Here is a 13237-nt window from a genome sequence, read left to right as displayed (position 1 = left end):
ATTTGTAAGACTGGATGTCATGAACTGATGTATATATTATAACTTTTGAACACTATTAAGGTAAATACATTGTTTGTTCTCTATCAAACTCTTTCATTTGCTAACTATGCCTATCAGTAGTTAGTGCCTTCAGTAGTTAGAATCTTTTATTTAGCTGGCACTATTGGCGCTCGCTGTATTGCAGTAGTTCGAGTAACGAAGATTTTTGTGAGGTAAGAATTCATGAAAGATATAGGTTATTGTTAGTCAGGCCATTCTTTTGTAGGGATTACTGAAAGTCAGATTGCGTTGCGCTAAGAATATTGTGTGTCATTTTAGTGAATGTCTGAGTACATTCAGTTTTGCTCAGCTGTTTGAAAATCAAATAATGTAAGAGGTTTATCAGCACAGTCATTCATTAATTTTTCTAAGGGGACGTTTCAGATTATACATCAGTGAAAAAGTTTCTAAACAAAACAATGTCATCACAAGAAGAAGCTTTTGATGGAATATCTCATCTTTGTGGCAGTTTTTTCTCAATGGTCATTTGGAGTGGCTTATTTGGCATGTCAAATAATGTGAGTATTACATTCCATATGAGTTTAATATTTTCTACATTCATAAACTGGTTTGTTTCGCAGTGTGCTGAACAAAGCTCCACGTTACTGTACAGGAAAACAGAGTCTTTCTCCATGAGGTCTTTCTTCTAGTGAAAGGAAATATTAATCAATAGTATGAATATGTAGATAACAAGCGAATTCTGATGATATGGTTTAGTAACATTACGTTTTATATGTCTCACTGTCCCTAGGTAAAAAAAGGACGAATTCCGTGTTCTTCTGATTGCATTTGCAATTTATTGCGTTACACATACTCTCATTTGTAAAAACCACTTTACGAACCAACATGTGCAATCACAATTCGATTTTGTGTTCACAAGATCCAGCCAACAGTATCGCTTGCTGACCGCTCGCCGCTCTACTTTAGCTGTGGGTAACAAAAACGAGTTGTAATGTCGCGATTGTTGTGTTAGACTGTGCTGGAACTTACTTGTTTGGTATCGTGTCCATCTTTTAAAAATATGGGAGACAAAAGAATGTGCTGAGAGTGATGCAGATATTTGCCATACTTTGTTGAAAGTGGCAAAATCTGTTTAATGTTTAAATGCAGATATGACTTGTTGCTACTGTGGGTTACTACCTTAGAGATAGAAGAGAAAAACAGAGATACTAGAGAGTCCAATTTATGTGAAAGTGAAAAAGGATTTACTGTTTTAAAAGTTCTAAAGCCTGATCTTTGGAGGAAAAAATAAATTGTTATTTTGGTGTTATTTGATACAAGTAAAAGGTTAAACATATTGTTTGATGTGGTTGTATGTACATATTTTCTCTAGCATACATATGTCAATGTTCTGACTAATTTGGACTAAATACTTGTTATTGTTTCATTTTTCTCCAGTTTACTACACCAACTTTGCTGAAAACATCTGCTGTGAATTTTGATTTAGTTACAAATGAAATTTATTATTGTTAGTTCCTTACTTCTCATGCTGTATTACGAATGAGGTATCTCATTACCTCACTTTCACCATTCAGTACTGGTCTTTGCAACGTGTCGCTGCGTTGACGTTTGGTCTAGTGCACATGTATACAGCCTTGCTAGTACTGTGGGCTGCTAACACCTTACTGTGACTATGTAAACACAAAACAACAGTTAAACTCAATTATTTCTCATGATTTGTTTCGCAAATGTTCATTTTATTTAAGACACTACAACAATGTATTTTAATAGAAATACTATTTACACAATTTAATTTGAAACATTTCACTTCATTGTTGCGGAGATTCAAAAATTAAGTGCCATGAAATGAGTTATTATTTCGAATTAGGAACCCTTGCTCCAGTGTCTAATATTCGTGGCTCAAAATAACGAAGTTCCAAAAGCGACTACCCTCTCTTTTCTGGGAGGGAAACTGCAAGAACGAACAGTGAGATGCGGACCTCCATCAAATGAGTAGGCTACAGGCAGTGCATCCCTGGTCTAGTGTGAACACATCACCATTTGACGACATCTATGCCTCCCTTTTAGTTGTTTTGACGTAAAGTGTGAATCGGCCTTTACAGGAAAGTGTCAGTCATGCTACTATGGAAGCATTTTGCTGGCAACAAAAACTCTTTACTGCACATGCTGAGACCAGAGACATTTCTATTCTACCGTATGCCGACTTCAAAGTTAATGATTGTGAATTCGAAATACCGAACTGCGATGGGAAGTGGTTTGTGAAAGCGATGCAAGTGCGAATTAAAGCTATACAACATCCACTTTAAACGTGGAAACAGAGACCATCGGGACCGTTTCCGTGACATTTTTTAGAGTTACATTAGGTAAACTGTATTTGCTATTCATGTATGCCTGAATTTGTTTCCTGTATACGTTATTCTTTGGTAGAAACCCCTAACCTTTTTCTATCAACACTAACATTATAAGTCATGGGTGTTGTACTGTCTGCTACACGACGCGCGTTAAATCGTTTTAACGTTGAAAATCGAGCAATGAAAGAAATTTCTAAGGAGAAACCTACGCCAGCTCCCAGGCACCCATCGATGAGCTTCGCTATTGAAAAAATGGCAAAAGGTTGATCAAAAGGTTATTCATGAAGTATGTTTTTCTAAGAAATCAACAATTTTCGAGTTGGATTTATATAGTACTTAATTAATTGTATCTGTTACAGAAAACACAGATGTACTAAACCATGAATTGACGAAAAATACTGCTCTCGATAGTCGTTTGAAGCAAGTGTTTGTTACTTCCAAGGATACGCAGGTAATAAGATTTCAGGAACTTAAGACAGTCAAACTAATTTTGATCCTCGGATTATTCGTGTCGTTGGAAATGTGAACTCCCGTTTGTGTGTGTATTGTTTTTGATTTCAAGATTCTATCCACAGTTTTAGCCAATGTGAAGTATTGTCATAAAGGTTTCACTAGCCTACTAGATTTTTTCATAACCCTTGTGCTCATGTTTCTTGGGACTTCAGTGTCTTGCCTTTTCCCCAGTATATATTGGAAAGGGTGTTGAACAGTAGCTAAACTGACCTACTATGGTGTATGTTTTGATCTCTTGGTATTTTTCACCTACAAACGATTAGCATCTATGCATATTCTTCTCATTGTCAGCATTACCTGTTAAGCAATGCCCTGGTACATAACACTGAAAATATGTGTTGTAAGCAGTCCTTATTATGTTGGTATGTAGGTAACAGCTACTCTGTGAGAAGTGTCTGTATATTTTTAATACAAACATTAAACAAGTAGCAGTCCATAAACAGCATCTGCTTAGTGACTGAGGAAGAAGCAACTTTTTTTTGTAAGTAGCAGGCGTATTGCAATTTGTATTACGTGTCTTCAAGGTTTTTTTTTTAAAAAAATTACTAACATATTTCCCATCCATCCCCCCCCCCCCATAATTCCATGTGGTTGATACAGTACTAATTGAAATATAGTATAACATCTTATATCACCATACTTGCTGATAGTGTTATTAGTCACAGCTGGGAGAGTGTATTGTATTTTCAATACTTCCAGTTGTTTGTAGGTGTACAGAATTATTTTTTGAGAACGGGCTATCCTGAATCATGTATACATTGATATGTGACACTAATTTGATGATTTAAAGAACTCAAATGCCTAGCTATGCAGGTCTAAAGTTTTGTGCAGTTGCAGATGGTTTTTGTTTTGTGAATAGTCTCTCACTTTTAATTTTGTTGCTCTGTTTCAGCCTGAAGTTTCAGAATCTACTCGCCCGTTACCTCAGTCACGCAAAGCAGTAGAGTCTCCTGAATTTGGATTTGAAGAACCAGCAATGATTCCACGAGGGCGATTTAGTTTACGTCAAGCCCTTCAGTTTATTACACTCCATCAGGAAAACCCTAAGGAAAAGACTCCAGCTTTATTAGCTAAAGAATACAACTTAGATCCTGTTATCATGGGTGAGTTTACTGTTTAATTCCGATATTGAAATATGGGTAATTTAAACACAGTTTTAGTAGTGACCAAAAAACTAGTAACCACTCCCAAAGACATCTCACGAATGCGTGTAATGCTACCTCTAACCGCGATAATGGCTATTCTGCAAGGAAGTAGTTAACAAGTTTGCTTGTGTATGCCACATCCAGCTGAAATTACGTGTCATTTCCTGACCTGTTCCATTCACAACTGTGAAGAAAAATGACTATCTATGCACCTCCATACAAGCCCTAGTTCCTGTTATTTGTGGTCCTTGTGTGACATGTATAAAGGTGGCGATAATCGTTCTGTAGTAAGAATTTACTGGTATTGGGGATGAAAAAATTGCAAACTACCCAATTGAAGAGCAGGTTTTTATTTGCAACCACAAGCTGTAGTAAAGCAAAACTTGCTTTTTAACACAATAAAGAAGACTAGGAAAACTGATGCTGGTCTTAACAAAGAAACAGTGAAACTGTAAGTGTTGAAAGTGAACAGGAACAATATAGGTCAGTCAGATATGTAAATATCTTGAATGTAGTGAAGCTAAAGAAAAATGGATGAAGGAACTCGAGAGATAAATACAAAATTGAAATAGAGTAACTTCAATGCTACACACAAACTAATAATTGCTTCAGCGAGTACAGGATAAGGCGAAAAATAATAAGTTATGAAAAAGGTAAATGGACAATGGAAGCAGGAAATGAGGCAAAAACATTACTTTAGAAGATTCAAAGTTGTCCTAAGAAATGAGGCCAATTTAAAATGAGCACAATGTAAACATGATAGAATGGAATCAGTACTTATTTCTGAATTTCAAACAACTTTGCACAGTTATGCATAAAAAGTTGAGCCAAATTCTTATGGGCATCAAGCTAAGGGGTAGAACAAGAAATATGCTAGTTTGTGAAGGAAATTTCTGTAAGTAGCGAAGTGCCATTAGATCTTGAGAATAACATAATTATTATACTTCTAAGGACAGTAAGAGTGGATAGGTGTGCAAATTATTGCACAGTTTATCTAATATCACATCTGTCCAAAATACTTGAGAGAATACTTTGCTGAAGAATGGAAAGGACCAATGTGGTTTTAGGAGTAGTAGTGGTATTGAAAAAACTGTTTTACCACAACTGTTAATAAAGTGGGCAGATTTAGAGAATAGAGGAAGCCTGTATTGCGCCTGATGAAGGCTTTTTATAAAGAGGACCATAGAATGTATGTGAAGCAACATGGAATGATAAGGGGGCAAAATTTAGGAAAGGAGCAAGAAAGAGTTGCTCTTTGTCACCACTTACATTTAATTTTTACATTGAAGATGCAGCGGTGGAAGTAAAGAACTGACTCAATGAGGAATTTTTTGTCATGTGCAGAAAATCAACATGGTGTGGTTAGGTGATAACATACCAGTAGTCACTGAAAGTGGATGGGGTTGCCTAATGAAATAGAATTTGTGCTGGGTGGCTATAATGTATACATAAACATAAAGAAAATGATGATGATAGGGTGTACGGCAAGCGGACGTATTATATGGACAAGTGTTGTAACTTGGACAACAAACATTTGAAGAGATGAACAGATTTTGCTATCTGAGATACAGAATGGATGAAGAAATAAATTAAGGAGTGCATGAAACAAAAACATGTTCTATAAAAATAAACAGTTGCTAACATCCAGAAATACAAACCTCGAGACCAGAAAAATATTAATGAAAGCAATGCTGGGAGCACAGCTCTGTATGCGTGCGAAACATGTACAGTGGGGAAGACACGAATGAAATGATTAGAAGCCTTTGAAATGTGGTGTAACCATTGAAAATTAGATGGATTGAGGAGTAAGGAAGGAAGGCACCCTTAAAAGTCAATGAGGAACAAGTGTAATTAATTGAAGAGAGAGGTTGGGCACATACAAAGATGTGAGTTATTGCTGAAAAACTGGTTGAAGGAATAGTACAAGAAGGCAATCATAGGAGTACCCCTAGGTATGACAATATAATTCAGGTTGTTGTTGATGTAGGGTGCAACAGATATGTTGAAATAAAGAGATAACTAACAATCAATGGGAATGGAAAACTTTTTAGGGGAAGGGGGGCCCACTTTCTTATAAACTTAATTACGCAACCAAAATATGAAAAGATAGTTCTTCAGAAACATTCTACATCTAGCTTACAGATTTGTAAGCTTTAAAGTATTCAGTGGCAAAATCAGTGAAGAAACAAAGGGGGGAAAAAGTTTTCTGGGTTACTATCAATCAATTTGCAAGATGTTGGGGACATTTTGAAAAGCATATTCTCTCCTTGCAGCTTCTAGTGAAGCAGCAATGTTAAATTTTCTGTGTGTTAATACAGACATTGGTGACAGTGAGCATTTAATGTGGTGACAGCCAGTCCAACAGTGTAGCAGCTATACCACTACCCATTGCTGATCTCCAAGGTGTTAGTTGATGTCTCCCATGTCTCTTCTGTTTCTAACACAATTTGATGACAGACCTCTTTCAGTTGCTTCCTTTATCACACTACCATACACCATCACTTTGTGTAATTATAGGTTGGAGAGAAATGCATTGCCAATATCTTGGATAGAGAGGAATGAGTTAATCAGCTTTGCCACATTGGGATGGATGGCTAGATAGAGAGTTGTTGTTGTACTCCAGCTCATTAAAGGATTCATCCAAAAGTAGGCAAAGTTTTCATTCTTTTTACATAGCCCTTTCGATGACTCATCGCTTCTATTATTCGGTGAGTGGTCTCCTTGAGTCCTAAATTATTAACATCCAACCTTGTTGTTTTAGAAACTTTGCTCTGTGAATGTTTTGTGATAGAAAGAGGGGCTAATGCTTAGATCAGGGTCAGTCGCGGTGATGCTTATCTACTGCTCATGGGTTGGCAGTGTCAGTTTTGCAAAGCTTGTAGGATGATTTTTTGACATAACCAATGATATGCAAGAAGAGAGGCAATGTATTTCTAATCTGGAAATTGAAACCAGTTCTCGTTTCCTGTTTTTTGGTCTATTAGTGAGTTTCAACAGAAATATTTTGTGATGATAGCAGCAAGCGCCACAGAGGACTGATGTTGGTGCACATCTCTTGATGTAGTTGCAGCGATATGAAAATGTATCATATGTGGTGGTCAAATGAAAATGCACTCGAAAATAGTCGCACATTTGATTTATTAATCAACACTGACCCAACTACTTTCTCCCATGATTTAACTAAAAAACATTGATCCATGTACCTCCTCTCATGATTTAATTAAAAACATTGATCCACCTACCTCCTCCCATTATTTAATTTAAAAACATCGAGCCACTTAGTGTAATGTGCAGATCGATTGCGTAGCAACTCAAATCAGAGCAATATTTCAGTGCTTTTTCTAATATATCATGGGTTGCAATGCTGTCCTCAGTTTGCAGATACTAGCATGGTTTGTCATTTACAGCAGTGTTTCACCCTTTCTTCAGAATGTGTTTCTTCAAAACATGAGCCGGTTGGTGTGGCCATGCGGTTCTAAGCACTTCAGTTTGGAACCGTGTGACCGCTATGGTCGCAGGTTCGAATCCTGCCTCGGGCGTGGATGTGTGTGATGTCCTTAGGTTAGTTAGATTTAAGTAGTTCTAAGTTCTAGGGGACTGATGACCTCAGTAGTTAAGTCCCATAGTGCTCAGAGCCATTCAAAACACGTTGTCTGCGCACTGTTCTCTCATTAGGTGTGTAACACTAACAGTTGACACTCTTTCTTTTGTTCCAATCGTAACTCATGGCAGGTATTGACAACATTACTGCACAAAACTGGTCCTGTTCTAGACATTGACCAAGAGAGGCACAAATATATTTGGAGACACCTAAATAAACTAATGAAAGAAAAATGCCATTTGAGTGTGTTGCCATTTGCCATTAATGGGCACTGGAAAGAAATGGAGGAGGAAGTAAGTTTACAGTTGATATCTTGCCAGCTATTGTGTCAATAGAGAAAGGTGACAAGCAAGGGATGGACGTGGCGGCAGGATTCAGAAAATTGAGAGAGCTGGCCTTTGAGGTTGACTGCATAAGGACCATGAATATAAGAGAAATTAGAGTTTTTATAGAGGCTTATAGATGGTTGTTTCTCCCTCACTTCTTTTGGGAATGGAACGGGAAAAGAAATGGGAAAGGGTTAATAGTGATGAAAGATACACTCCATCACTTGCAGTGTGTGTGTGTGTGTGTGTGTATGTATATATATATATATATATATATATATATATATATATAGACACACACACACACACACACACACACACACATAGATGTAAAACTATTTTAATGTTGTTGTTGTTGTGGTCTTCAGTCCTGAGACTGGTTTGATGCAGCTCTCCATGCTACTCTATCCTGTGCAAGCTTTTTCATCTCCCAGTACCTACTGCAACCTACATCCTTCTGAATCTGCTTAGTGTATTCATCTCTTGGTCTCCCCCTACGATTTTTACCCTCCACGCTGCCCTCCAATACTAAATTGGTGATCCCTTGATGCCTCAGAACATGTCCTACCAACCGATCCCTTCTTCTGGTCAAGTTGTGCCACAAACTTCTCTTCTCCCCAATCCTATTCAATACTTCCTCATTAGTTATGTGATCTACCCATCTAATCTTCAGCATTCTTCTGTAGCACCACATTTCAAAAGCTTCTATTCTCTTCTTGTCCAAACTATTTATCGTCCATGTTTCACTTCCATACATGGCTACACTCCATACGAATACTTTCAGAAATGACTTCCTCACACTTAAATCTATACTCGATGTTAACAAATTTCTCTTCTTCAGAAACGCTTTCCTTGCCATTGCCAGCCTACATTTTATATCCTCTCTACTTCGACCATCATCAGTTATTTTGCTCCCCAAATAGCAAAACTCCTTTACTACTTTAAGTGCCTCATTTCCTAATCTAATTCCCTCAGCATCACCCGACTTAGACTACATTCCATTATCCTTGTTTTGCTTTTGTTGATGTTCATCTTATATCCTCCTTTCAAGACACTGTCCATTCCATTCAACTGTTCTTCCAAGTCCTTTGCTGTCTCTGACAGAATTACAATGTCATCGGCGAACCTCAAAGTTTTTATTTCTTCTCCATGAATTTTAATACCTACTCCGAATTTTTCTTTTGTTTCCTTTACTGCTTGCTCAATATACAGATTGAACAACATCGGGGAGAGGCTACAACCCTGTCTTACTCCCTTCCCAACCACTGCTTCCCTTTCATGTCGCTCGACTCTTATAACTGCCATCTGGTTTCTGTACAAATTGTAAATAGCCTTTCGCTCCCTGTATTTTACCCCTGCCACCTTTAGAATTTGAAAGAGAGTATTCCAGTCAACATTGTCAAAAGCTTTCTCTAAGTCTACAAATGCTAGAAACGTAGGTTTGCCTTTCCTTAATCTTTCTTCTAAGATAAGTCGTAAGGTCAGTATTGCCTCACGTGTTCCAGTTTTTCTACGGAATCCAAACTGATCTTCCCCGAGGTTGGCTTCTACTAGTTTTTCCATTCGTCTGTAAAGAATTTGTGTTAGTATTTTGCAGCTGTGACTTATTAAGCTGATAGTTCGGTAATTTTCACATCTGTCAACACCTGCTTTCTTTGGGATTGGAATTATTATATTCTTCTTGAAGTCTGAGGGTATTTCGCCTGTTTCATGCATCTTGCTCACCAGATGGTAGAGTTTTGTCAGGACTGGCTCTCCCACGGCCGTCAGTAGTTCCAATGGAATATTGTCTACTCCGGGGGCCTTGTTTCGACTCAGGTCTTTCAGTGTTCTGTCAAACTCTTCACGCAGTATCGTATCTCCCATTTCATCTTCATCTACATCCTCTTCCATTTCCATAATATTGTTCTCAAGTACATCGCCCTTGTATAGACCCTCTATATACTCCTTCCACCTTTCTGCTTTCCCTTCTTTGCTTAGAACTGGGTTTCCATCTGAGCTCTTGATATTCATACAAATCGTTCTCTTATCTCCAAAGGTCTCTTTAATTTTCCTGTAGGCGGTATCTATCTTACCCCTAGTGAGATAGGCCTCTACATCCTTACATTTGTCCTCTAGCCATCCCTGCTTAACCATTTTGCACTTCCTGTCGATCTCATTTTTGAGACGTTTGTATTCCTTTTTGCCTGTTTCTCTTACTGCATTTTTATATTTTCTCCTTTCATCAATTAAATTCAATATTTCTTCTGTTACCCAAGGATTTCTACTAGCCCTCGTCTTTTTACCTACTTGATCCTCTGCTGCCTTCACTACTTTATCCCTCAAAGCTACCCATTCTTCTTCTACTGTATTTATTTCCCCCATTCCTGTCAATTGCTCCTTAATGCTCTCCCTGAATCTCTGTACAACCTCTGGTTCTTTTAGTTTATCCAGGTCCCATCTCCTTAAATTCCCACCTTTTTGCAGTTTCTTCAGTTTTAATCTACAGGTCATAACCAGTAGATTGTGGTCAGAGTCCACATCTGCCCCTGGAAATGTAAAGTGTATAATTCACTTGAATGTAACATTGGTAAAGTACCTGTGACTACCTGTGGGAGTGCAGGGTAAGATGTGTGTCAAATGTCTGTAGAATATGGTGAATTTGTGTGTAGAATCGAAAATATGGTAAAATAACAAAACTGTATATCGCATGTATGTTTCGCACCATTTGCGTCCTAACTTGCGAAAGCTTGAATTTTGTGTGTATGTTTGTGTGTCTATCGACCTGCCAGCGCTTTCGTTCGGTAAGTCACCTCATCTTTGTTTTTATATATATTTATCAAGTGTAGATGAAAGTGGATTGTAAACTGCTTCATTATGTACTGTCATTAATATCTGAAAATAAGAGACATGTAGAATATTAATAACTGATAAGTAATGTAATAATTCTGTTTACAGAGAAAATTCTTACCTACTACAAAACATTTGAAGTTTATATACCTGAAACAAAGGGAAAATCACGAGGAAATGCACTGGCAGAACCAGTCAAGTCACCACAAACAGAGTTGCAAGCTGGAAAGACATAGCTAGTATCGAAAGTTTTTTTTTTTCTGTATTTATTTGTAAATAATTTGATTAGTCGTTGCAAATTTGTTGTAAGCAAATTTAGAACCATTTATTTACTGTCATACAGTGTCCTATTTACAATTGTTTTTGCTATGGAGCAATTAGATATGTATGTATGTATGTAATTAAAGAGTGAGGAAAAAATGTGTACCTTGCATGCAGAGCCTAAGCACTCTGTTGCTGCCACTGCTGCATTGTTAAGTTTGTGAGTATCAAGAAGGTGATTACTCCACAACTACGAAGACAGTGTCTAAGAAAACAGCACGACCCTTTGTGCCTTTGTACACACAATATGAATTATCATCGATATTTGCTGTCTAAGAGGAGCTTCAATTTACTTAAACAAGAACTGAAAGTAACTGAATCATTAGCTTTCAGAGTTACATATGTACATATGTTAGGAAAGAGGATGAAGGAAGAGAAGGGCAGGGGCAGAAAAAAAGTTAGCCTAAATCACAGTGTAAATAGAACAGGAAACAAGAGAAGGGTGAAGCACAGGGAGGAGATGAAAGTTAAGATTAGGTTGAAGTGAATGGCAGGAATGAGTTACTTTCTCCAAAAGTCAGAAGCTCTAGCTCGAGTAGATGACACATGTATGACCTGAGTGGTGGAAAAATGTATCTAGGTATGTGCTGTTATGATTCTTATCATGTGTCCTATCAGAGTAAAATCTATGATAATTTAGTCTGACTTTGTACAGAAGGTAGATTGCTCACTTGCCTTTTGATATCAGTCTAATAAACTTCCATAAAGTGTCTCACCAAAAAAACCAATTCTTAAATAATTCAGTATGATTGAATCAAAAAGTGGCCTTTGTTTTAATAGGTTGGTTGATTGTTTAATGATTTGTAAATATATAGTACTGTAGTTTCACTATTGCCTTACAAAATGAATACTCCCTTGAGGCTTACAACAGCACTGTTGGCGTTTTGGTCAGCATTGTTGTCTGATGTCCTCTTCTTTACAAATTAAATACTGCAATCTCAGACAGCTCTCAGTGTCTTTATTGATTTCTAATCCTTGTTGATTAAGTAAGTATATATTGGAAAGTGCATTCACATCTTGGTAAGCAAGATTCCACATTAATGTGTAACTTTTACTATTTATGCAGAGAAATAATGCTGAAGCTTTGACCACCTACTCTCAAGAAAGCCTATCTTAAGTATACATGAGATCAGAACACATCATAATGTGTGCTGCCATGAATTTGAAAAGCAATGTCATTTTTGGTATTACTGTCTTGTGGAGAGAACAAAGGAACCATGTGGACGTCTTAAATCTTCACGTCTCTGTACATCCATCTTTTTGGAGATGTTTGCAGGACCTGTTGTTAGAAACAGGATGTCAGATTAAACGTCTTTCTGCCATCTAGTTTCCAAACTTAATTTTATTTGTCTACCAGTTAGGGCAATTTACTAAGCCATCTTCAGACCCTTGAACGACGTGTAAGAAGATTCCACCTTGATTCTGATCAAAACAGGGGCCAGCAATACTGGTATTAGTACATTTCTGCGTGCTATAGTGATGTCAGCAGATGCTGGTTGAAGGTATTGCTGTAGCAAGCAGAAATCTAGTACTAACAGTATTACTGGTCCATTTTGATCAGAATCAAGGTGGAATCTTCCTACAAGTCAGTCAGGGGCCTGAAGATGGCATAGTAAATGGCCAAAACTGGTAGCCAGATAAAACAAGTTTGGAACTAGATAGCTGAAAGGTGCTTAATTTGACATCCTAAGTCTTCACAGTTTGGCCACTGTGTGAATGAATCGGAAGAAATGGGCTGTTGAGTGTCTTAGTATTTTATGTGCTGTTCAACCTGTGCCAGTTCCTCTTATCTCCTCAACGCCAATCCTGTAACATTCTCAGATGGAGGCTCTGCCCAACCCATATGACAACACAGTGGTGAGAATTATTCAAACAGCAAAAGCTAGTTGTATGCATGTAACTGTTGACACCTCAAACATTGTTGGATGAATGCAGAGCCATCTATTGATTGTTTTAGGAAGCCACAGAAATAGTTTTAATGGAGTAGTCATTTGACAGTGAGTGAAACCCAACACTGACTCCGAAAATCATTGCTGGTATTAGTTGTGAAGTACTTATCAGTACCATGAATCAATTTTTGTTTCCCAAAAGGATCTAAAACTGCTCAGTCACCAGGAATTGTGCTTAGCTCATGAACCTACAGTAATGAGT

The 13237-nt window shown here is 37.5% G+C and overlaps 1 protein-coding gene across 1 annotated transcript; it reads left to right on the top strand.

The window, feature by feature from the left end:
* The first annotated feature begins 2085 nt into the window (after positions 1 to 2085).
* Positions 2086 to 12031, top strand: LOC124787958 (protein NDUFAF4 homolog). The gene is made up of 4 exons (XM_047254965.1): positions 2086 to 2613; positions 2711 to 2802; positions 3757 to 3967; positions 10874 to 12031. The coding sequence occupies exons 1-4, from the start codon at positions 2469 to 2471 to the stop codon at positions 10999 to 11001; spliced, it is 576 nt and encodes a 191-aa protein (XP_047110921.1). The 5' UTR covers positions 2086 to 2468; the 3' UTR covers positions 11002 to 12031.
* Positions 12032 to 13237: the final 1206 nt, after the last annotated feature.

Source organism: Schistocerca piceifrons, chromosome 1 (assembly GCF_021461385.2).
Source record: "Schistocerca piceifrons isolate TAMUIC-IGC-003096 chromosome 1, iqSchPice1.1, whole genome shotgun sequence".
NCBI classification, from domain to species: Eukaryota; Metazoa; Arthropoda; class Insecta; order Orthoptera; family Acrididae; genus Schistocerca; species Schistocerca piceifrons.
Note: the sequence above shows the minus strand (reverse complement) of the source record. Positions and strands in the feature narration are given on the sequence as shown.

What these genes read in the sequence shown, in the direction of transcription:
- LOC124787958 (XM_047254965.1), top strand. Translation starts at nt 2,469, where the DNA reads ATGGGTGTTGTACTGTCTGCTACACGACGCGCGTTAAATCGTTTTAAC. An exon ending in TATTGAAAAAATGGCAAAAG is followed by an intron (nt 2,614 to 2,710) that starts GTTGATCAAAAG and finishes TATCTGTTACAG; the next exon opens with AAAACACAGATGTACTAAAC. An exon ending in TTACTTCCAAGGATACGCAG is followed by an intron (nt 2,803 to 3,756) that starts GTAATAAGATTT and finishes GCTCTGTTTCAG; the next exon opens with CCTGAAGTTTCAGAATCTAC.